The sequence below is a fragment of the Diospyros lotus genome, chromosome 14 (assembly GCF_014633365.1).
Source record: "Diospyros lotus cultivar Yz01 chromosome 14, ASM1463336v1, whole genome shotgun sequence".
Lineage (NCBI taxonomy): Eukaryota > Viridiplantae > Streptophyta > Magnoliopsida > Ericales > Ebenaceae > Diospyros > Diospyros lotus.
The window spans coordinates 2363381-2388544 of record NC_068351.1 but is presented as its reverse complement, the minus strand read 5'-3'; the positions used below and the strand labels follow the sequence as shown (position 1 = coordinate 2388544).

Sequence of the window (25164 nt, the reverse complement as noted above, 5' to 3'; positions counted from 1 at the left end):
GAGATGCCCTCTTATGGTCATTGCCTTCATTTATATGAAGACTAGAAAGGTGGTCGGTGTTATTTATAAATATATTTATGTTAATTTTTTATTATGTTATTTTTAATTTGCTGATTTGATGGCCTAAACTTCTTTTTCCAATAATTTCTCTTATTATTATATATCAAGTCTCATCTAAAAAAGCTTTAACATTTCTGAAAATGCGGCAGAATGTGAGTGATTATCAAGAAATAATTGAATCTCTATATCTTAGTCATAGTGTCAAATTTTGAATAGGAATGAAGAAATTTTAATTAGTTTAATAAAAAAATTAAAAATTAAATCTAATTAATAATATACTGAACAATTAAGGAAAGTGATTGACATGGTGGTAGGTTGCACCGGAAATGAAAAATGTATACAATAAGGATTGAAAATGAGAAAATAATATTTTTTAAAAAAAAATAAGAAACAAAAACATAGAGAAATTGTGAAATTAGAAAAAAATAGAGGAATTTTTTGGTAAATATAATTTTAATATAAAAATTATAAAAAATAATTATTTAATTAAATATAAACATAAATTTTATTACACTTTTAAACAAATATAAATATAAATTATTTATACCTCTAACATGGTGACGGTATAGTAAAGAAGTACTTCTAACATGGTCTTAGAACATAAATTTATTTTTAATATTACAAAACGAATTCGAAACATTTTTAAAATTACAAAAATAGTTTAATTTTTTTTGTATGTGTATTTCTTAGTGTAAGAAATGTTTCAAAAATATTATTTCAATATTTTCATGCACCACATTTCACATGTAAGTTGAAATTTGAATATTTTAATATTTAATAAAATAAAAAATAACAAAGTAGGTGGCCAAATTCTTGGGGTTGAGCTCAAGGCTTTGAATGCAAAGCCAAGAAAATTTCAAATTTTAATTTTATCTTCATAAAATGTATACAAAAAAAGTTTTAAATTTCAAAGTCGGATTCGATGTCAGTGGAGATTCTTAGATGATAGCATGGTGGCGACGAGATCTTCATTAATATAGATGAGATCTGTCATTAATGAGAGCAGGATCTGAGACTGTTGCACAGATATTCAGTAGAATTGCAATGATACTGTGACAAGTGTGGCGTTAGGCCAATGTTTGATTTAGAAGAAGACTAGATTGGACTTAAGGAAAGAGCTGAGATCGGACCTAGACGGTCTTAGTTTGTTATTTTAGTTCCCTTCAATTTAAATATTTATTATACATTAATTTATTTTAAGATACAAAATTCGTAAATGATCATATATATATATATATGTATGTATGTATATATACCTAAATACAATCACTTCACAATCAGAGAGAACAGACGGCGGCGGGGATCTTCAGAATAGCGCGATCGGAACCAGAAGAACTCTCGATAGCAGAACCACCACAGATGTAAGTGTTTGTTTGAATCGATTTCGGCTTTCTACTTTACCGGGAAGATCAAATTCATCTCTTTTCCTTTTTGAATTTAGTCTCCTGCTGCATATTAAGTCCTTTGATCCTAGGGTTTTCACGACTTAACAAGAGAGATGAATTTGAATGGCTGTATCCTTTGCCATGTAGATTGTTTATCTAGATCCGTCGATTTCATTATTAATAAGCTCTGTGGAAACAGATGAGCGTGTGATGTGATTCTGTTTTAGGGTTCTGCACTCTCAGTGACAACCTGTTTGGGAGCATCCATGGTTCAATATTCCTGCATCGCTTTTGCCCAAGATTTCTGGAGAATATCCTATCCTTCCCTGCATCTCCTCTTGCGACTCGTAGTAACCACTAATCTCGTATCTACTAACATGAAAAGTTTATAATCAATCTTGTTACTCTAAATTTTCATCCAAATCAAAGTTACATCAGAGTCTTAGTGGTATGTCCCCCCTCTCACTAACGGGTTACAGACCGACATGTTGTTCCGGTACCAAGTTTTGCATTGGTACTTTTTCTGTCTGATTCTTTCATTGAGTGTTAGGAATTCACTAAGATGGCACTGATCACCCCTTGGAATTGAATAGAACAGGAGAACGAGAAGAGTGTGAGGAGAAGAATTCTAGAATTGTGTTGATCCCTCAATCCTTTGTGTACATGTATAGCTTTTATACCTTCATTACATCTAGGCGCCAAAATTGCTCCCATGCGCAACCACATGCAATCCATGTGTTGTTCTCTGCCAATTTCGCTTAGAGCCTCTAACAATTACAAAATTGCAGAGTGAATATGTAATTATGAAAAATAAGGGAACCTTCGTGAATCTTCCTCCTATAAGTTAACTTGCATCCAAATTCAGCATCCCGCCGGTACTTTCCTCTCCTTTCTACCTCTTCTCTTGGCCACTGACAGTTGGTCGTCTCCCTGCTTTGTCCCTGCCTCCAGCTTTGGGTTGTACGGGTTGCTATCAGTGAGCTAAAATTTAGTACTTAGTTGTCTCTAAAATCCGGCTATTAGAGTGATATCTTACAGATCCTACCAAGTTTTAGCCACCCATTTTGACTAAGCAATTGTTTTGCCAGAAGAAATTACTTCCACAACTGTTCTAGAGAAATGTGGTAATATTTTGATGCCCTTAAGGATGGTTCTAACATAGTTCCATGTTTTTATGGTTATGGTTGTTTCAGATGATCGACGATCAGGACCTCGGCTTCTTTGCCAATTTTCTTGGCATCTTTATTTTTGTACTGGTGATTGCATATCATTTTGTGATGGCTGATCCAAAATATGAAGGCAACTAAGGTTTTCTTTCTGGTTTGTGAGGGTGATAGTGATGCCATGTGAGTTCAGTTTTGTGAAATGAGCTAGTTCATGCAAAGTTAATTCCCTTGTTATATTCTCACTTCTGAACTTCTCTGTTTTGCTGTTTCAATCTAAACTGTTTTATTATATATAGGCATGAGATTTTCGCCGTATATTTATACCATGCTATGCACTACCCCAACGAGCTGCCCCCTGCACTCTCTCAGATGATTGTTGTAGCCTTTATTTGAATTTTGGAATAGGAGTTTTTTATGATACGAAAAATGAAAAAAAAAATTAAGACTGTATTCTCTTTACTTTTTAATTTTCAGTTTTGAGTTTTAAATTTATTTTCAATTTTTTATTTTGGTAGTCTGTTTTTAGAAAATTAAAAACATGTTCTCTTTGTTATTTTAAAAAATTATTTCTCAAAACAGAAAATTAGAAAACGTTTTTTCTTTGAAATTTTGAAAATATTTTATTCAATAAATTTGATTATTCAGTAAATTAAAAATATTTAATATTAATATATTATTAAAAAATATATATTTTTTAAAATTAATAAATTTTGTAATATTATTTTCTATTACAATAATAAAACATGAATAAATAAATAAATAAATATGTTTTGAGTTTAAAATTTGTTTTAATTTTTTGTTGTTTGGAGTTTTTTTTATAATTTTTTTTTAAAAATAGTAAAAAAATATGTTTTTATTATTTTAAAAAATTAAAAATTAGAAGTAACTTGAAAATAGAAAGAGAACGCAGTCAGTTTCTTATATAAACATGTATGTAGTTTTACATGCATATGAAAGGACTCTTTTTCTTTTTCCTTCCCTCTCACATATCCCAAGTCTCACAGTGACCAAACTCATTTTTGGCTCCGTACTTTCAAGTTTTTTTTTTGTGATCAGTTGAGTTTTTTTTTTGTTGTTTTAGTTATATCTTTACATCTCTATTTTTGAATTAATTTAATTTTTAATTTTTTTTGGTGACAACTTAAATTTTTTGTTATTTTGGTTATACAGTTATTTATAATTTTAAGTCAATTTAATTTTTTATACTTTGATTTGTAAGAAAATAAAGTGAGATGAGTCATTTTAATATTTTTTTAACACATTAAAATATGAGTTAAATTAATTTTAAAATGTGAGTACATGAGTATAATAAAAAATTTAAGTTATAAAAAAAAATTAAAGTAAGAAGTTTAAATTAACAGATGTAATTAAAATAATAAAAAAATTAAATAATTACATAAAAAATGCATAAAAGTAGATAGACAAAAGTATTGATCTGGCCGTCTCACAGTGTTGGTGTCCTTTGTTGGGTATTATTCTCAGGGACAATGACTCATGGTCTAAATCGGACCCAAGCGTCATGGGACGAATCGGGTGGGCGAAAAAGCAAGGACCCTAGCCCCCATTCGGCTCATGATTCTTGGTCCAATTTGGATCAAGCATCGCTAGGCTATTCTCGAACAATCTTTCTCGGCAATGTTCTTTTCATGTTTGTTTCTAACCATATCAAAATATGAATAAATCCAACTTTCAAGTGTCATATTTTTAGGATTAATTATATAGTAAGCTATTTATCTATTTTCACTAACAATTTATCTATTTAATGATATAGAGAGGTCTGTAATGACTTTCTATAGGGTTCTATACCTAAATGCCCTGTTTGATGTACAAGGAAGAACGCATCACAGGGCAGAAATCCTTTGAAATTGATGCTAAACAAGATTAAAGTTGAGCAAATGCCTGGACCAAACAAACCCTGAGCGAAATCAACATATCAAAGTGACTGGTAGTAAGAAAATTAGAGGTTCAGTTCTCAAATCCGGCACGGCTTTTGGTGCAAACAGGAAGGATGATTCTATTCGCAATTGGGCTTTAAAAAAGGCATCATATTGTAGTTATAGGGCACATGACGTTTATGTATCCGTAGATTGTAGAGTACTTACCCTATACGATCATCCTTGACCACATTAACCTTCGAGGCTGCAATAAGAGCAAAGCCAATGCCCAGTTAATCAGCCAATGGTATGTTAGGCACGAGTTGATCAATGTTGTCCCCCAAGGAATAAGACCATTTGTAGAAGTCCAATGGAAGTCCAAATCTTTCCATTACACTCAGTCTTATCATAAGAAGAACTAATCCCACTATCTGCTATGGTTTTATCTGGTAAATTAAAGAAATGAGACCTGAATGACACCCAGTCCATGCAGTGCTAAGGAAATCCTGCCAGTTCCTTCTACTTTCACGATGTAACTGACAAAAACTTGGGGCAAACCAATAGACAGACTGCAGTGCGAAAGAAGGTTTCATTAACTTTTGATCCATATATATTCATCCGTATTGTGCTTGAGACATTGTCCACGATCTTACAAGTACAGAGTGCATGACTTTCTACAAACTCTGGCCAGGGGGCCACTTCTTTTGATCTTGATTTTCCTTTCATACTTGAGGGAACGCAAAGAAAGACAGCATCAAAACCAAAAGAAAATTAGTAATCGTACCAATTCCTCGCTGGTCTGTGACATGTTCTGTGAGTGACTACGAGGGAGACCCCAAAGTTGAGAAGATAGCAAATCCTGTTACTTTGAGGTGCACTTCCTCTTTGGTCTTTTACAACTATCACCATTTCCAACAACTTGGCCTGCAACACAAACTGCAGTTTATATCCTCCACAATTATCTATATACTAATAAAGAATAGGCATGATTTTCAGGCTCAAACATATGAGGCTGATATCAAGAACAGCATAATTGGATTGCTTGAGCTTCAGCCGATCACTAAATGCATTATTCTAAAATGAAACAAAATATTTGGCAAAACGGACAAGTCTGTTAGAATCAGCACTGGCTGAAATGCGTGCTAGGTGAAAAAGCTATCAATTAGGGGGCAAGGAAGCAGCACGCAAGCCACATATATATATATATATGTAGCAGATATATGAAACAGCCTAACAATCATAATTTTATTGACAAAGAGATCTGGTGAGTCAGGCATTGCCCTCCTCCTAAGTACCAGACTTTTACCAAGTGAAGAACCATTAAATTTCAGTAAACAAATGAGAGAGGTTTTGCATTAGTAGAAGTAAAATGATTGGTGATTCATGTGTTGCCATGACATTTATCTTCAGAATATTGGAGAAGCTAGAGGACAAATTTTAATGAGAAGATCAGAATAAGAAAGGAATTTCAAGAATTAATTTTGGTTAGGAAAAGAAGGCATATCACCAAAGAAAGTACTGCCATTCAGAAAACCATGCAAGAGAACAGCAAATAACTGAGGTTTTACTAGCAATATTCAAGATTTTGTTGAATATTTGAAACATATACATGCTAGGTGGGTAAAAGAACATCATGAAAATAAAAGTAATATATGACTAACAAAATCTCAAAAGCCCGTGAACAGAATTTTGGAATTGCTAAAAAGTAGTTCAATAAAAGAACTTTTAATGAAGGAAAGGTTACCAGAGATGTCAGTGTCACACTAGAAAATACTAAGACCACCATAGTACATGCAACAGTTGGATGCTGCTGAAATGATTAATATAATAGTTGGATGTAGCTCTTGCAGGCAGAATCGGAGTCAGTATATTTACCTGATACATCCTCTTCCATTGCCTGTACACCTTTGATAGGTTGAGGTTCTCCACCTTTACGAATTGCTGAACGAGTAAATCTTCTGGTATTGGCTGCAGACATTGGTTTCTCTTCCAAACAAGTTTTCTGTTCAATAGTGTCATCTCCACTTGCAGCACCTCTCTCTGTTTGAGAACGAGTTAGTCTAGTTGTTTTAAGGGGCAGGCTTAACTTCCTTTTGGCTGCTGAACACGAAATACTTGAATCAGGGATTTCTGCCCCATTGGTTTTAATTTCCCTCCTGTTAATTGGTATTCTGCTATATGCATCCATGAGAACGGGCTGTTCGGTAGAACCATTAGTTGGGTGGAGTGGTTTTACATCTTTATGATGGTCTGGATCAAATACAACTGTAGTAGCTGCTGTTTCCAGAGAGAACTTATCGCTTCCAGACAAACAGCACCCGATAGGGGAACTGCAGGTTTTAGTCCCTTTGAGTGATTGCAAAACATCATGCTTGCAGGTAATATCATCTGAGGAGTCCAAATTCTCCTCATAGTTTGAAGTCTCAAGACTTTTAGGCATTTGTGACACTAATGAAGCCAAAGCAGCACGGGCGGCAAGAGGATTTAGTGGAGACCTGCTTTCTGACAATTCCCCCTGAATGAGTGCAGTAGGTGGTGGGTCATTGGCTTCAATCTCCATTTGCAGTTTTCTTGCGCTCCTAGTAGTCCTCTTCATGTGATTCTGGTCCAGAAGAACTGGAGCAAGGGGCTTGCTTACTCTCAATCCAGAAACAACTCTGCGTTGTACTTGTCCATTGTTATCAACTGCATTACATAAGCAAATTGGTTCATTAGGCATTTGCCATAAATCAGAAGACTGAAGATTCTTTGCCAAGCAAATATGCACATAAAGATCCAACTTTTAATAGGTTGGAAAGAGCTAGACAGTAAAAAGGGCAAAACAATCACGATAAGCCATCAGATTTGATTGGCTTAGAGACTTTGATAGCTAAGAAGAGAATTCTCAAAATGGGTAGAAGCATTTGAAGCCTTTCCCCATTCTTACACTCATGACTCAACATATAGCACCATGTTCATATGTCAAAAATTTTATCTTTCAAGCTCATAAAATGCATCAATCCAGTGACCAGCTGATCACTGTCTCAAGTAAAATCACAACATAAAAACTCAGCTAGACATTTAGAGCCTTCAGAACAAGTGGCGGATAAGAGTTATGAACAACTAATATTGAAATAATACCAGATCTGGCGGGCATACAAAAAGCAGAGGAAATGTAGAGCACCTCCACAGATCATAAGTTAAAACCATGAGGTGGTGAATTAGCTAACTGTTACTCAAGTTGCAGTATTGTAAAAAGTCTTACATATAAAAACTGCTCAAGTATAAATGTTTATTAATCCAAAATGAAGGATAAAAACTATTGCCTTTTGTTTTATTTTTCATTTGGCATAGATTATCAACCAAGCAGAGACACAGTTTGATCATTGGTGTGCCATGACTTGATTGATTGGTTAAGAACCAAGTTTGACCCTGCCCCCTGTTCAAGTAAGTCAAAGTAGTGATCAGACTGAGCCTGGAGTACCATCTGAGATGCTTCACTTTAGCTACTTACAGAGTTCAGTATAACTAAGAAGGTAGTATATGTTTACTGACAGGGGAGCTGATGACATTTCCTAGGATGGCTACTTGTAGGAGTTTCCCCGAATGTCCTAGATGGCCAGCATACTAACCCTGCCAGGTTAGAAGACAGTAGTATGTTGTACCCCTAATCACCTGAGTGTTTACTTTTGGTTAGCTAAAGACAAAAAGAAAAGAAACCATTAAGAAAGCTTGATCTAATAGGCTATACGTTATAATTCAACAAAAGAGAATAAACTTTACATTAGTATGTCCAAGTCGCTATTGGGAAAAAAAAAAAGAATGATGATGATAGGATCAAACACATTGATGTTGCATGAATGGCTCCATGCTAGAAAAATAGATGTGACCAGTTCTACAGTAAGTTAAAAAAAAAAAACACTTGAAGTTGAGCACAATACCATCTCTTTCCATTGACAACCTAGCACCATGGCATGATGCAAAATTTATTTGTGATCCTAGTGACATTTGGTAGAAGAATAACATAACCTTATTTTCCATTCAACTGACATAAAAAAAATCTATAGAATCTAAAAAGTAGATAAAAATCAAATTGCATACAAATTCATGAGCTTACTCAAGAACTCTTAATCAAGCTCAAATTACTCCATCATACAAAATATATATATATATATTTATTAAATGAGCCATGCCCCCAGTCGAACTTAAGCTGCTTACAAGCAGACACATTCATTAAAAACCCAACAACTACATGGTGGAATATTCTGCACCTTGAAGCATCCCAGAACCAAGTTTCTGGGTCATATAGGCTCCATTACAGGAGACATGTGCCATTAGCAAAGCAGTAGTGCTAGCACACTCTCCTACTGTAATACCAGGGTATGAACTAAGGTCTAACTCATGTAAGTAAGAAAAAGGAAAAATTAAATATAATAGGAAAACCCAATTCCAGGGTAAGGTCATATAGCAATCAGTACAGGCACCTACCTTCAATTCCCACCAGAGTGTTCCCTGGAATTCTCTTCTTGGTAATGTCAGCTGAATTACTGATCTCCTCTATTTGTTTCTCTAGCAATTCATGAAGATCCATTTCATTATCCATGTCTTCTACCACTGATGGAGGAGATGGACTAGAGAAACTCAAGCTTTTCAGAGAACTAAAGAAAGCAGAAATAGTTGGGTGCACATAGATGCTTCTTGTAGCCAATTTCATGATTGAACCAGAGGGGACAGTTAAACTTTCTCCTTTAAGGTCTTGGTGAAGCCACCTGATTGTGAAAGTACATCTACAATAGACCTTCTTTGAGTGCCTTACCCTGAGCACCTGATGAATGTGGAGATTATGAGATGAACAGAATTAAGAATGCAAAACATAAATCTCCATCAGGAGCCTAACAATATCTGAGTTGCCAATTACAGAATATACACATAAAAGATTAGCCACAAAACCTTAACCTCAAATTCCTTTTCGGTTACCAAGCTATAAAAGAGTAATTGTTCTAGTTCCTCTCTCTAGATCCTTGCTGGCTTTCCAAGGTCCTTCCAGAGGCACACATGCATAGGTGGTGCCCAAAGACACACATGGAGCAAAATGCTAACTTAGCTATTCAGAGAGGACCTAGTTTATGCTAAGTGCTGAGGGAGTTATCTGACTGTGACAGTAGGTGTCAGAAAGATCAGGGTTGTGACACCAAGCAATAGAAGTGTTTGAAATAAGGTGGCCCTATTATTTGCGCAATTTGGGATCCATGAATCGTGTTCTCACACAATGCAGCTTGAGCTTTAACCTGCAACATGTATCTAAGTAAAACCAGATAGAATTTACTAAAGTTACAGGTAACTTAGAATTATAGTCATATGGTGCCTATAGTTAGATGCATCAAGAACCATCAAATTTTCCTAAAATTCAGGTCTGCAATGAAAATGATGTTCTTTTTATGTCCATAGTCCCATTAGTGCAAATCCTTATGTATTGAAAAGGGAAAAAATAAGTATGGAAAGGTTGTGTACCTTTTCCACCGCAGCATCAAAGAAGAGGCTCTTAGGTCGCAACTTTGGGGTGGCAAGCACATGTTCACCTTCCTGGACAAGAATGCAATCATCACCATGGAGAGGGACAGAACGAACGCGCAAACGTGCAAGCATTTCTTCTTCTTCTTTGATAACAACATCTTCTAAGTCAGTGCTCCCACAGTCCACAACAAGACCAACTCCACTTGAACTGTGACCAGAAGGAGACATACAGTCATTCTAAACAGGGACTCCACAATGTTTCGGTTCTAATTTAGCCACAGCAAAGAAAAATGAGTATGGTGTAATGAAATTTTAACCTGGTCTTGTAATATATAGTAACTGTCTCTCAAAAAGGAAAAGTATGAGTATATGTGGTGATAGATTACACATACATGTAAAGATGTGCATCATCTAGTTGCACATTGTTGATCAAATGCAAAACTGAAGAGCTGCAGTGGCCATTGGCCCTGTGAAACTGTAAGGAACCCCTTCGGTGTGTAGCATGCAAATCCATAGCACAATGAGAAAACCTCACAGGGTATTTTTGATGTATCATTTGTGGGATCCAAGAGCAGGAGATTGTATTTCTAGAATATTATATAGAGGAACGCACACCAACAAAGAGGTGCAGTCCTTCATACAACATACATGCATATTGTTATACCTAGGGTCACTGGAATTGTTTTCTTGGACTGGAATTCTGCCACACTCAATCACACACACTCACGGACTTGAACTTTAGAACAAAAATAATGGATTCAACAGAAATTACAGAACAGAATGAAACAAATAAGAACTAGAAAACACAAACCACAAACACCAAATTTTATCCTGGTTTGGATTGCCTTGTTAGGACAACCCTACATCCGGTCTTGAACTTCCTCGAGCAGCCTTCTTTTATTCAAAGAATGATCAGTTACACAGTTGATTCTCTCCCTTCTATTTCCTGAGTACACCAAGTCCTTCACCCCAAGATTACAAAGCTATCAAACTCTAGCCTTTCTCTCTAGCGATCAGTACTCGTTACAAACAGAAAAATTGAGAACTCTCTTTTGTCGGCTATCCCTAGCCCTCTATTTATAACAGTGGGCGGATATCCCAATGAAAACTATTGAATATTTACAGTTTAACCCCCCAACTATCACTAATTACAACATGGAATATAAACTTCTATTTAATGCTTCATTGGCCCTCAAAATACACTGCTTTCACTTATCTTCTTATCCTATACTCTAGACAACTTTTAACACATATCAACAGACTATACGTCCAGCCATAAATGTCAATAGGGATGCATAAATCTCCCAAGAAATAAATAACAAAAGACAAATGGAAAAGTGTTCATTTCTCAACTTAGAGAAAAAATGTGAAAAGAACAACTCCTTACAGAAAAATTAGCTTCATCTTCAAAAGACCTACCATTCCTCTCCCTATACAAAGTCTAAATGACAAAAACTGGGCCTAAAACCGAAGCCTAGAATACAAAAAACATATTGGAGCTACCTCCCTGGGCAAACGCATGTGGGTTACAGTCTATATTCTGTATCAACTATATCATATGCATTTATTGAAATTAATCATGTTTATTTATTAGAACTATTTCAGATGTTAATCCACATTTTGTTTTAACTAAGTATGATGATCTTTTGAAATTTTTACTGTTAATAAGCTTGGCTCACTTATTTTGAAAGAGGTTATCTGTATTTGTACTAGAAGATCATATATGATGATTAAGACAATATACAAAAATATATCATTATTGAGAGATTCTGATTTGTTTTGTGAGACATACTAATAACTTGTTTCAAGTTTATACTGGCTTGTGATTGGAAAAGTAATAAATATAAGTTACCAGTTAAATAGAATAATATAATTATGATTTAAAACATTGTTCAATTTCTTCTCATTGTCCTTTATAACATTTTTCCAAAAAAAAAAAAAAAAGAACAAAAAACTTCTCATTAAATTAACTTGTAATAACTTCTATAAAAAAAAATGGTAAAAATTGAAAAAGAGAAGGGAAAAGCCAAACCAACTTCAAAAATACCAACTTCTCTTTATTCTCACTTGTACAATGTATGATGATAAAGTTTTTTTCGTTTTACAGTTATTATTATTGTTGTTGTTGTTTTATATATTATATACTATATCGTTATTTTTTATTGAATTATATTATGTTCCCCAAACTAAATTTGGCCACAATCACCCTCCTCCACGACCTACTCCCTACCCCTCCCATATCAACAACCACTTACCAAGTAGAGCCATATTAGGTAAAGCTAATTCTAGAATGGCCAACCCACTCCATCAATTGGAAGGTGCACCACCTTCAGTTCCACTATATGGCACTTGAATTCTCCTCTAACCAAATGCACTGGAACTCTCTCATTAGTTTCTCAAACATCTTAGCCAGATACTGGGATATGTAGGATGTTGAAAGGCTAGATGACTTACTCTTAATCAAGATTAGATGATCAGTTAGAAAAATCAAATCTGTGTTTTATACAAATTCATTTCAAATAAACAAATATTACCAATTAGGTCTTAGATTAATGTCAAAAACGGAAGTCTCTTTATTTACAGATACACAGATGTTATGAGCCAATGTTGTTAAAATCTAAAACTAGGATGAGATGATTAAATATTTTAAAGTTATCATAAAATCCATTTAGGAATGTAGCAAATGACCATTACTTCACTTTGATGGTTCCTTTGTTATTATGTTTGAAACTTTTCTACTGTTCCTGGACATGTTTTTGCATGCATTTTAAAAAATTCCCTTTATTAAGAATGCAATGAACAGTGGTATCCACTTTAATCAAATTATTTTCAGACTAAATGCAATGCACGTTCAAAATTACTAAAGCAGCAAGGTTTCAATGAAGTTCAATTCAATTGTCGGGGTGATTCTACTTCCTAGCCAGACTCTCACCAAAAGTATTTCACTACTAAAACCTAAAGAGTATCATGAATCAAAAGGTAAAGCAGAGATGTGCATTTTCTCACCCAGCTACTTTCTCAATAAACAAACAAACCTCAGAGAGATGCGGCAAGGATGCCAAGACAAGTCCTCCTTGCGCATAGCTTCCAGCTCGATGGCGTTGTCTGCTGCAATGCTGTTGCCCAGGCTACAAGTAGTCATTGTTTGATAAGAAATAGAGAGAAAGCAATCAAATCCATAAAGCAAAGGCATCAATGGCAAGCACTGTGCACAGTAGTGTGCTGTACTTGCATTAAATATTCTGTAAGTAAAATGCACGTATTGCAAACCCAATTTTCTTCTTTTTTTATGGAAATAACTGATTAAAGAGAATACAAAAGTGTCACTGCCCTTGGCAGAAACAATAAACTTTCCTTGACTCGTTGAGATTCAAGGGATCAAACAGGGAGAATTATAAAGGGAGAATAGAAAGAGCAGTGAGAGAAGAGAGAAAAGAGTGAGACAAGAGAGAGAGTAGAGGGAGAGAATAGGATAGTTCTGTATTCTGTTTTTGCATGCCTTCTCCCATGGAATGTAATGAGTACATATAGTCATTTGTCATGGGTGTGGATGCAGCAGATCATCCCCCCCTCCAGCGGTTACAACAAACTCTTTTGCCCTATTCTATGGCCTTACATGTGGCCCCCTTACTCTAACAGAATAGCCAACTGAAAATACAGCAATTACAATAAAGAAAATACAGTCTAGCATAGCAAGGAAACAATAAAAGACTGAACAGTGAAAAATTTAAAATAGCCAAATAGCCTGGGCCGTGACAATTTCCCCTCCCTTAGAAACGTTTCTTGTCCTCAAGAAATGCTGAGGAGGCTTGCAGCCCTTGGAAAACGCTGGAGTAGGCTCGGCAGATACTCCCAAGTGTTGTCCTTCTTGTCTCTATGCACCCATTTCACCAATACCTAGATGAGGGGAACCCCTTGATTGTATACAACTCTCCCGTCCACAATGGCTTCTGGCTCCATCCGGACTTCCTTCTCCTAGGGTAGTGTAGGCACTAGGATTTAAATTCTATTATGTGAAAAAAAAAATAAAAAAAAAAATGGAAAGCAACAGGCTGTTTGCTTGAAGTAGCAGGCGCCTGTAGCTCTCTCTCCCTCTCCCTTTTGATTCTTTGTTCTCCCTGTACACTGATTTTGTACCATTTGGATGATTTGGTGCTTGATTCTGTCTCCTGTTCCATTGGCCATCACTTTCGTTCCTCCTTCTCCAGCCGCTTCATAACCTCCTTCTTCTCCATGTTCTTTTTCTGCTTTTATCTTCTTCTTCTTCTCCACCCATTTTTGTTGTTGGCGACCGGAGCTCATTGAGGGCGTCTCAAGTTCTTCTATTGGAACATCTTCAGGCAAGTTCTTTTCCTCGCACCATGTTATGCATTGGATGTTCAGTCGAACTATTCATCTTCTTCTTCTCTGTAAATACATATATTGTTCATATATATATATACATATATACACTCAGTTATATATTTCTTCTAATCTAGCGTTGATTCATTCCAGATTTCATTATTTTCAATTGTGATTGTTTTCCCCAATCTTCTTTCGAAATGGTGTAGCCATAAGTATTGCTTGTTATATATATATATATATATATATATAAACCATCGTCTGCGTAAGTGAGTTACAGAATCGTTTTGCAGTCATCCGAATAGGCAATGGTTTATCCGAATGAGTCTTGGGAATCCATGTGAGTAACATTCGGATGAGTGTGTGTCTCATCCGGATATACATATATACCATCCGAATGTTACCCTCCGAAGATAGCCATATCCGGATAGTTCACCATGGCAGCAACTTCAGGCCCATTTTCGACCTCTATACAGCCCGATTCTTTGAAAACTTAAAACACAAAAGTTGTAGATCTTTCTCTTGGCTTTCCATAGCATCTCGAATCATCTCAATCGGAGTTCGGACGAGAGAGATATGCTCGGAATACCAAACACTGTCGAACTGTATATTCACATTCGAATATAACGCAATAGCAGCAAACTTCAAGCCAAATTTAGACCTCCATTAAACCCGAATCTTTGAAAACTCAAAACATAAAAGTTGTAGATTTTTTTCTTGGCTTTCCATATCATCTTGAATCATCTCAATCGGAGTTCGGACGAGAAAATTATGCCCAAAATACGAAACCTTGTCGAAGCTGAATTTCTAAAACATGGTACATCCAAATGACTTAGCCCATATCCGGATACCCATCCGGATGTGCTACTGTAGCATCCGGATATCACTCACAAACTTGACTTTGAACATCCGGATGTCTCATCCCATATCCAGATATCACTCTCAATCACTCCCAGAGGCATCCGAATACACCTCCAGCCATCTGGATACCACTCAATGCTCCTCCAACATATCCGAATAAGCCATAAACCATCCGAATTCACTCTCACATACCCGAATATACATGCTAAAATCTAAATACCCTATTTAATTTTCCAAAATACATATCAATATCAATTTATCATAATTATTAAATAAATCATCAGAGATTTTATGATGGGAAAAAGTAGCATATTAAATCTTATTACTCCTCAAATGGTGAATCAAGATTTAACCTTAAATAACATCTCCAAAAAAAAAATTATTTTTGTGTTATAATTTTCATCTTGATCATGGTAAATGTTATGAAGTAAGATATGTTGAATTATCTAATGATGGTAAAATACTCGATATGGGTAAATGGTGTTAAAATTATGAATATTGAGGAAATGAGAATTTAAATACATGTGGTTGGCAAATGCATACATGATGTATACACATACATGTTATATATATATATATATAAATCTTGCGCACTTACTATTTTACGCAGAGGGAAAGGGTACCCTAGAGCACCTGGCGTAGGTCGAGGTGGCCATAGCCCGACAGGTTGGCTCCATATTTATTGGTGAGATTTTGTTATATGATACACTTGGCATGTGTTGAATGATGGCTTGCGAGCCTACGAGATTTGATATTGATATTAATTTTATATGCACATTTGCATAGTAGTACATGGTGGCATGATGCATTTAATTTGGAATTGATCAAGTCCTAAATTATGAATCTTGTATATAACTGTTGAGTTCTTGATTACTCTTCTTGGTATTACCATATTCTGTTCATTGTTTATTATTCCTCGAACTTGTTAAGCCTTGTGGCTCACTTGATCTTTCTTGCCATTCCAGGTAAGGGAAAAGCTATTATTGGGGGCGAGTCCAGTAGGACCAAGGCCTAGGAATAGTGGTGTACGGAGAAGCGTCGTAACTGAAGATCCTGATTAGTTTTTGGTGAGACTTGAGATTAAATGATTTTTATTTTGTTAGTAACATTAGAGTCTCTTATTTATTTTGTATGGCCTTCAAGCCCAAACTCATGAGATATTGGAAGTGTAACTGAACTTAAATTTACTTTCCGCAGCTAGTGAATGAAATGAGCTTTCTGTTTATTTATAGTTTGTTCTATATTATCTCTGTAATGACCTCCTTTCGAATATCTTATGCTAGCGGGAATATTCGAGAGTGGGCCTTTACAGTCGTGGCTACTCATAAGAGATCTAAGCTCCTCAAATCTCTTTAAGTAGGTTTTCAATTCTCCCACCTGTTTGAGTTTATTGAACTCTTTAACAATGTCAAACATGCTTCTTTCCCCAAACCTCTCACATAGTTTCTCAACAAACTCTCCCCAGGTAGGATGATCCCTCACACTAGTCCATCCTTGATACCAGGCATCCACTACGTCATTAAAATAAGCAATAGCTAAGGACACTTTTCTTCCTTCCAAGATATCATAGCATTTGAACATTCTTTCACACTTCCTTACCCACCAGCGAGGGTTATCTCTTTCAAAGATAGGAATCTCCATCCGGGGCATGGGAAACCCCGACTGTTGACAATGGCCATGTTTTCCACGACCCCTATCCGGTATTGATTCTACCTCCTCATTCTGTTCCCCTCCTATGTATGGGGTTTCCGGCCGACATACTATTCTATTGTTTCATAAGAGAGGTTATGTTCTATCTCTAGGAGGGAATTCAAGGGCCATACTTACCGAGTTTTGGTATGTGAACATCAACATGAATTGTTGAAGTTGTGCGCCTAACTCCTCCCTCATTTGCACCATCTCCTCCTGCATTTGTACTAATGTCCCATCCAGTCTTCTTTCCAACCCTTCTACAGAGCCTTCTAGCTTATGATCAATCGCCATGATCACTTCATGGTTGCAACCATTTCCTAGCTCCAACTGGTCGACTTGCCTTTGGACTTCGGACATGGATGAGCTGACTTGTTGTAGCTAGGATTCCATGTTCTTCATGCGGGTTCCTTCCGCCATGACTTTCTACAATCTTTAGCCGGGACCGAGCTCTGATACCAAATTGTCACTCCCCTTGGCAGAAACAATAAACTTCCCTTGACTTGGTGAGATTCAAGGGATCCAACAGGGATAATTAGAAAGGGAGAATAGAAAGAACAGTGAGAGAAGAGAGAAGAGTGAGACGAGAGAGAGGGAGAGAATAGGATAGTTCTGTATTCTATTTTTGCATGCCTTCTCCCATGGAAAGGGATGAGTACATATAGTTGCTTGGCATGGGCGTGGATGCAGCAAATCATCCCCCCTCCAGCAGTTACAACAAACTCTTTTGTCATATGCTATGCCTTACAAGTGGCCCCCTTACTCTAACATAATAGCCAACTTGAAATATAACAATTACAATAAAGAAAATATAGTCTAGCATAGCAAGGAAACAATAAAAGATTGAACAACAAAAAATTTAAAATAGCCAAATAGCTTGGGTCGTGACAAAAAGGATTTCTAAAGAGGGAATGCACCAAGCCTAAGGGCTTGGGCTAAAGTCATGCATAAGGATAGAGAGCAAACAACAGACACATAAAAACAAAACCTAAACATAACAAGGGCCTAGCAAAATCCAACATTGGCCCAATACATACATTCAAAAGAGGGCCAACAAAAGCCTTCAAACCAAACAAAGAAAACCCTAAAAACATCACAAACAGAATGAAGGTAGCGAACCCTAGCTAGCCATCCACCGGATACTGGTTGTCGGTTGCCTCTTATGTTCCACTCTAGGATTCAATAGATAGAAAGTGCCATCACCTCTGTAGCTTCCAATTCCCTATCAAAAATGGACCTTGCCACCAAGCTTAGCAAAAACCATCATTACTACTGCCTTGCTTTCTAGACTTGATTGCCACTCCTCCCCTTGCCACCCGCTAAACACTTCAACGTCTCCTCCCCTACTCTACATCATCACGCCCACAATCGCCAAATCTAATGTTTAAACCTTAAAGGTGCACCCTAGAGTCAAAAAGAAGGGAATGGAGGGTAGAGGCCAAAAACAATGAAGGGAAAGAGACATAGGCATTAGGCAATGAGGAGTCAGGAAGATATGAGAAGCAAAACCAATAGCAATTGGAGACCATCATAGGGCTAGATCAAAATAAGGCCAAAATAATCAATTAAGGAAGGGGAAAAACCAAAGAGACTCTGGTCAATGCCATCACCAGAGACTGATCAAGAGCCTGCATGGTGGAAAATCTTACTGGAGTCTGGAGATGGCAAGGCCACACATGGCTGACAAAGCTCTTGGCCCAAGAAACCCTAATAAGGGTTTCTAGAGAGAGAAGATAAAAGGACTTTTGCCTACACAAATTTTAGTCATTTCATTCAATGACTAACTCTAAATATAGCTAGGGATGGCAACAAGGCGAGGTTGAGGAGTGGTAGCCTTCCCCATTGCTAACCCCAACTCCACATATCACTACCTATCCCTACCCAGTACCCAAGCTGGGCAAAGAGCATGACCCCCAACCTACTCCCTAAAAAAAATAATATTTTATATTATTTTTTTCAAAATAATAAACTAAAAATATAACATTATTAAGAAAAAATAAGTTATAATAAACAAAAATTATAACATTATTAAGCAAATGCTTGCAAAATCCACCAAGGATTTTTTAGATTAATCAAGGACAACAAAAGATAGCAAAACCGCCCAATTAAAAACCACAATGATTGAAGCCGAGACAAGAACCTTGCATCCTCCATATGTACCATGGCTTCAACTCAACTTTATTTATATATCCATAATACCTTATATGACATGGGAAAATGGTTTATATAAATATAGTTTAATTTTTTATATATACATATGGCAGGGCAGGGATAATTGGGGACCTAACAATCCCATCCTCACCTTATCCCTGACAAGAGAAGTCAGGGTTTAGCCTCACCCTGTCGCGAATCCCAGTCAAAGGGTGTTGAGCCTGCCCCATTAGGGATAGGGCAAGGCTGGCACAGGTTATTTTTCCATCCCTAGATGTAGAAATAAAAAAAAAAAAAAAAAATGCCTTTTTTTCGTAACATAGGGGTTCCAGGCCTAAAAGGGTGGTCTATGTTATGCACATATAAGTAAAAAAATAAAAAAAAGTCAATGAAGTCTATGAAAGTTCATCTTCAAAGGGTAACACTTGGTGGTTGGAGTTTAGCATTTTTTCTAATAAATTTTGAATCAAGATAATCTTTGGTGCAATGGTAAAGTTGTTCTAATTAGTGAGCATTTGACACAACTTTTAGGTTTTTTTTCTTTTATCAGTTTCAATAATTTTGAAAAGCAGAAATGGTAACACCATTTGGTAACTCATATTCTTTTTCTTTTTCTTTTTCTTTTTCTTTTTTTTTCTGAGTAAACTTTAATTTGGTAACACATTTTCATTTCCAAACAAGCTAAGTTGCTAACACCAGTCAAAAAAGATGTTTCCATGTTGGTTCCAGTTACTCTTACATTTTCTTGCACCTGCAAATATTTCCCACTCTCACTCTTCAAAATAAGAGAAATGGAATGTAAATATTTTTTTAATGTTTGAAAAGTATGAGATGGAGAGTATTGTAAAATTTTTATTATTGTTTAGGAAAGTAATAGAGATGAAATGAAGGAACATCAGATAACAAATTATCATTAGTGTATACCTTTTTAATGAAAATATAAAGTGTGATTTAGTTAATGGTAGGTTTGAATGTTCAAAAATTTATTATGTTTAACACCGTCAACACCCAAAATTAAGTTTTTTCATCTATTTTTATTACATCATTTTATCCCCAGCTTGGGGGATACAAGGAGGATATAAAAAGAATTTCCATCAACTCCTGTCCCATTTCATTATTACTAAAATTCTCGAACATAAAAAATCTTATCATCATATTGATTTTCATTCCATCCCCCGTTCACAAACACATTGTAAAATTGACAACATTTCAAGTTGGTCCCCAAACCCATAGAGACTAAAAATTTATAACAATTTGTTATTTTTTATTCTAAATACTTTATCAAATAAATTACATTCCACACTCTTAAGATTTAATGTAACATAAGAAGAATTTATCACATTTCAGAGATTATTTTAACTACCCCTATTGTATTATTCCACGATATTAGTTTTTGAGTTATACAAGTCAAATTTGAAATTTTGTAAAATTACATGCTTCTTAATAAATATTTGATCGAGGATAAATGAGTATAATTTTAAAAAATATGAGGTACATACTGTTATTTAGTGGAAAGAGACAACTATAATTTAACAATTATTTTTTGCAACGGAAAAACCAGAGCAATCTGAAACCATCCATTTCTTTGTTGATCACATGGCCATGAAACAGTGGGAATTTTGAACACTGATCGTGTTTATTTATTAGAACTATTTCAGATGTTAATCCTCATTTTGTTTTAACTAAGTATAATGATCTTTTGAAATATTTACTGTTAATAGGCTTGGCTCATTTATTTTGAAAGAGGTTACCTGTATTTGTATTAAAAGATCATATATGATGAATTTGACGATTAAGACAATATTTAAGTATATATCATTATTGAGAGATTCAGACTTGTTTTGTTAGGCATACTAATATACTTGTTTCAAGTTTATATTTGCTGCTATTGGAAAAGTATAAATAGGATTTACCGGTTAAATAGAAGAATACGGTTAAGTTTAAAACATTGTTCAATAATAACTTCTCATTATTCTTAACATTTAAAAAAAAAAAAAAAGAACTTCTCGTTGAATTAACCTGTGATAACTTCTATGAAAATGGTGAAAATTGAAAAAGAGAAAGGAAATAAAGAACTTAGAAAGAAAAAGATGTAAAGGAAATAGACAAAACAATTTCTATAACACCAACCTCTTTTTATTCTCACTTATACAGCATATGATGATAAAGTAGTTTTCACTTAATCATATTATTATTACAATTGTTGTTCATATATTACTGTTTACTATATTGTTATTTTTATTGAATTAATTTCTGTAAGTTAAAATAAAGAATTTAAAATTTTAAGAAAAGATAAAAGTACGTTGGACTTAAGTCTTCTAAGGGTTTCTTCTCTTGGAAACATCAACAGTTTTCAGTTATTAATATATATTATTATTGAATTCATTTATGTAAGTTAAAATGAAAGAATTTAAAATTTTTAATAGAAAATAAAAGTAAAGGAAATATCAACAATGGACTTTTAATCTTCTATGACTTACTTCTCTTGGAAATATTAATGGTGGACTTTTAATCTTGTATAGCAATCTTCTTGTGCCCCTTCAAAGAATGAGCCAAATCCTCAAATACTGATATAAACTACTATTAATTCTTTTTATTGTAAAGTAAAACATGTCAAACCTCTCTATATTCCTCTCCTTCTTTGGTCAAAAAAATTCTCAAATATTGAAGTTAAATTCCTATTGATACTCTATACGAAAAACTATAACATTTGAAATGGTTATCTATTCATCTATCCTATTTGAACATAAATTCTCAAATACCAAAGAAAACTCCTACTAATTCTCTTTATCTGTTCCTCTAACCTTTCACACTTTTTTCATCCCCTCAATGAACCCATCCTTTTAAGTTGAAAGGAAGAGAGGGTGAGAGAAATTCAACACTATCTTCTCTAGTTTTTAAAATAAAGACCCACACCAACAACAAAATTGAGACCCACACCAGAATATACAAAATGTTGTAGAACATACAAGAAAGTGAAGTAGGTAAGGTCTCTCTTCTCTAATTTTCTTTGAAGATTATTCTTGCTTTTAAGTTTTTCCCCCAGTTTTAAATTATTTTAGTTAAGTCCACACACAGCTTGAGCTCTCATTTTTGGGGAACTGGAATGCATTCCTCACCATCCAGGGCACAAAAGAACCGCAATCCAGAACAAAATCCCAATCGCAGTTCCAAGGGTAAGGAGCAAACCTAGTAACTATGATCCATCGCACCAAGACAGGCGCCCAATTCAAATTTGACTCCCATCACCAACTTTGAAAAAAAGTTAGTTAAGTTTCAAAAAGTCTCTAGGACTGTCCATAATCCCCACAGCATCCCAACTGATACCCCTAAGAATGACTAGTATAGTCTCCCAAGTAAGCCACCCTCTGCTTCCCAAACTAAATATGGCCACAATCACCCTCTCATATCAGCGACCAGTTACCAAGCAGAGAATTATTTAGTAAAGCTAAATCCAGAATGACGTAACCCCAAGGGGTAGCCCAAGTGGTGTTGAAGTGGGAAGAACTTTGAGTTGAACTAAGGTTCAAGCATGGTAGCACCAAGAGAGGCTATTTCTTGGGGCCACCTCCACCATCCTTTGGGTGGAGTCTTACCCAGTCCATGTTTGCAGATCGGTTTGCATGGATCTGCGGGGGACTAGTCGAGCAAATCCCGGAACCGCTGCATTACCAAAACTCAATAAATAAATAAATCCAGAATGATGCACATTCAGTTCAACTATATGGCACTTAATTCCTCCACTAACCAAACACACTAGAACTCTCCTTAGTTTCTCAAGCCTCTTAGCCACATAATACAAATTATCAATTGGGGTACGTAGTATGTTGAAAGGCTAGATGACTTGCTCTTAATCAAGGCCAGACAATCACCTTAGAAAGATATTGTCTCCTCTTCCAGTGACTACCCGTCTTTTTAAGTACAATCACAAGGGCATTGTCAAGTAAACTGAAGAAATGCCCTAACCCTTCAGGCCAGATTGGCTACCAGCTCCCCCATGTCATCTACCACGGTTTCCAGGATGATAATGTTAACCTTCTAACTAGAAGCTGCTCGGAAACAGAGAAGAAACTGACAAAACTCTTAGCTCCTCCTCCTTGAACCACAAAAACAATGGCACTGTTGGTAAAACAAAATTAAAAATTTAAAGTCATCTTACCTCCTTTATTAGACTTGAAAACCACTCAAACTTCCTTTTCCAATTGACTTGAAAATAATGTGACTTTGGGATTTTCCAACTGTGTTGAACAAGGGCATAAAGGTTCAGCTTGGCATAAGTCACTATAAAAAGGATCCCTTAGCTATCCCATTAATCAGGAAGAAAGAATTAGGTTGCAGAGATTAAATGCCGAATCCATCAACCTATATCTTGCAAATCACATCATTTCCACAAAATAGATAAGATAAAAAAATCCTTCCAATATGATCATAAGCCTTTTCTATGTGTAATTTGCATACAATTCCTTTGATGCCACTTTTGATTTTGCTCATATTACTTTTGACGCTCAAATCCATGAAGTCACTTGCAACTAGAATTATGACTAATGCCTACCTCCTAGTACTGCAGCATAGGAATCCAACACCATTTTTGCAACCACCTTATGAAGCCGTTGAACAAGGAATTTACAATAATCTTATATCACATCCCACCAAACAAATAGACCCAAAGTCCTTGATGTTCATTGCTCCAGGCTTAAGACAGAAGAGATGAAGGTAGGTTTTAAACCATCCTTAAAATAACTACTTTGATTTTTTTCTTTAAAAAGAATGAAGAAAAAGAAGGTGAATGTCATCATAACCTCTTTAACCACTCTCCAATATTGCTGAAAATTTGAAATAAAGACCACAGGATCTAAAGCTTCATCTTCAAAATATTCAAGGCTACAGGAACCTCTTATAAGTAAATCTCAAGCTACGGGGTTTGACAACCCCAGAAAAATATTTATTTCATGGACTAAAAGACAAGAACCTAGTAATCAGAAATAGGGTTGCCACAATGATTCTTCAGTCAAATTTATTAATTTCTTGCATTAAGCTGCTTCTTAAAATGCAAAATAGTCAGGATGATTCTCATGTCAACAAGAGTTGCAAATCTAATGCTTATCGTATTTTCAGTAGAAAATAGAAATGAACAGACAGTTAGAATTCATTTAGCCAACCCCACGTAGTGTGAAAAAAGCTTGGTATGTTGTTGTTGCAAGATTGTCAATTCAATTGTTTCATTTTGAATTTCCTTCTAAGTAGATTGTTTCCTTCCTTTTATTATGAAATGAGATCATGATAAAATATGGGATGGCAGAAGATATTTCAGGTATGACCTAAAATAAAACCAGAGGGGCCCAACAAGGGCTTTTAGCATGCCAAAAGGGGTTATTTGGAAAAAAAGAAAAAAACATAAGGATGTGAAATATGATAAACCATTGGTATGTTGAAGTGCAATTCATGAAACATCATATCTGAGCTTTTTACAAATTCACTTCAAAGAAACAAATATTACTAAATAGGTAACAGATTAATGTCAAAAATGGAAGACCCTTTTATGTACAGGTATAGAGATGCTACGAGCCAATGTTGGGAAAACTAACAACTAGGATGAGATGATTAAATATTTCTAGATTATCAAAAAGTCCATTTAGGAATGTAGCACCTAGCCATTACTTCACTTCGATAGTTCCTTTATTATTACGTTTGAACCTTTTCTCCCGTTCCGGGCATGTTTTTAGATGCATTTTAAATAGTTCCCTCTAAAGTATCCAACGAACATTGGCTCCACCTTAATCAAACTATTTACAGACTAAATTCAATGCACGTTCAAAATTACTAAAGCAGCGAGGTTTCAATGAAGTTCAATTCCATGCATGTCGCGGCGATTCTACTTTCTAGCCAGGCTCTGCAACAACAGTATTTCACAACTAAAACCTACAGAGCATCATGAATCGGAATGGAAAGCAGAGACGTGCATTCTCTCGCAGTTATTTTCCCAGTAAACAAACAAACCTCAGAGAGACGTGGCAAGGGTGCCAAGACGAGTCCTCCTTCCGCATAGCTTCCAGATCGATGGCGTCGTCTGCCGCGATGCTGTTGCCCAGGCTACGAGTAGCCATTGTTTGATAAAAGAAATGGGGAGAAAGCGATCAAATCCCT

At 35.5% G+C, this 25164-nt stretch overlaps 2 protein-coding genes across 6 annotated transcripts in view; one reads left to right on the top strand and one right to left on the bottom strand.

Annotated features, from left to right (window-relative positions):
• The window catches only part of LOC127791097 (dolichyl-diphosphooligosaccharide--protein glycosyltransferase subunit 4A), a 23147-nt gene extending 6742 nt beyond the window's left edge, over positions 1–16405 (top strand). Inside the window, exons 1-4 of one of the 3 annotated variants that reach the window (XR_008020858.1) lie at positions 1342–1421; positions 2639–2791; positions 15791–15865; positions 16146–16405. Coding sequence is in view for 2 of the 3 variants with exons in the window: in XM_052320870.1 (XP_052176830.1) it covers positions 2639–2752 (114 nt within the window). In the remaining variant the exon portion in view is untranslated. Of the gene's footprint in view, positions 1–1341; positions 1422–2638; positions 2927–15790; positions 15866–16145 lie in introns of those variants that run through there. The other 2 variants (XM_052320869.1, XM_052320870.1) reach the window with 2 other exon arrangements.
• Positions 5056–25164, bottom strand: LOC127791093 (uncharacterized). Of its 3 annotated transcripts, none has more exons than XM_052320863.1 (6): positions 25018–25164; positions 13014–13106; positions 9976–10186; positions 8953–9289; positions 6361–7170; positions 5056–5409 (listed from the first exon to the last, which is right to left on the bottom strand). In XM_052320863.1, the coding sequence occupies exons 1-6, from the start codon at positions 25122–25124 to the stop codon at positions 5348–5350; spliced, it is 1620 nt and encodes a 539-aa protein (XP_052176823.1). In that variant the 5' UTR covers positions 25125–25164; the 3' UTR covers positions 5056–5347. The 3 variants fall into 3 exon arrangements, with proteins under 3 accessions (XP_052176823.1, XP_052176824.1, XP_052176825.1); XM_052320864.1 differs by having other exon boundaries at positions 13014–13094; positions 25018–25150; XM_052320865.1 differs by lacking the exon at positions 13014–13106 and having other exon boundaries at positions 25018–25126.

Bases quoted from the DNA above. Each gene is read 5' to 3' on its own strand.
- LOC127791093 (XM_052320863.1), bottom strand. From the start codon at position 25,124: ATGGCTACTCGTAGCCTGGGCAACAGCATCGCGGCAGACGACGCCATC. The intron at 10,187-13,013 runs GTTTGTTTGTTT...TTCTGGTCACAG, and splicing joins CCTTGCCGCATCTCTCTGAG to TTCAAGTGGAGTTGGTCTTG. The intron at 7,171-8,952 runs GTAGGTGCCTGT...TATGTAATGCAG, and splicing joins CACTCTGGTGGGAATTGAAG to TTGATAACAATGGACAAGTA.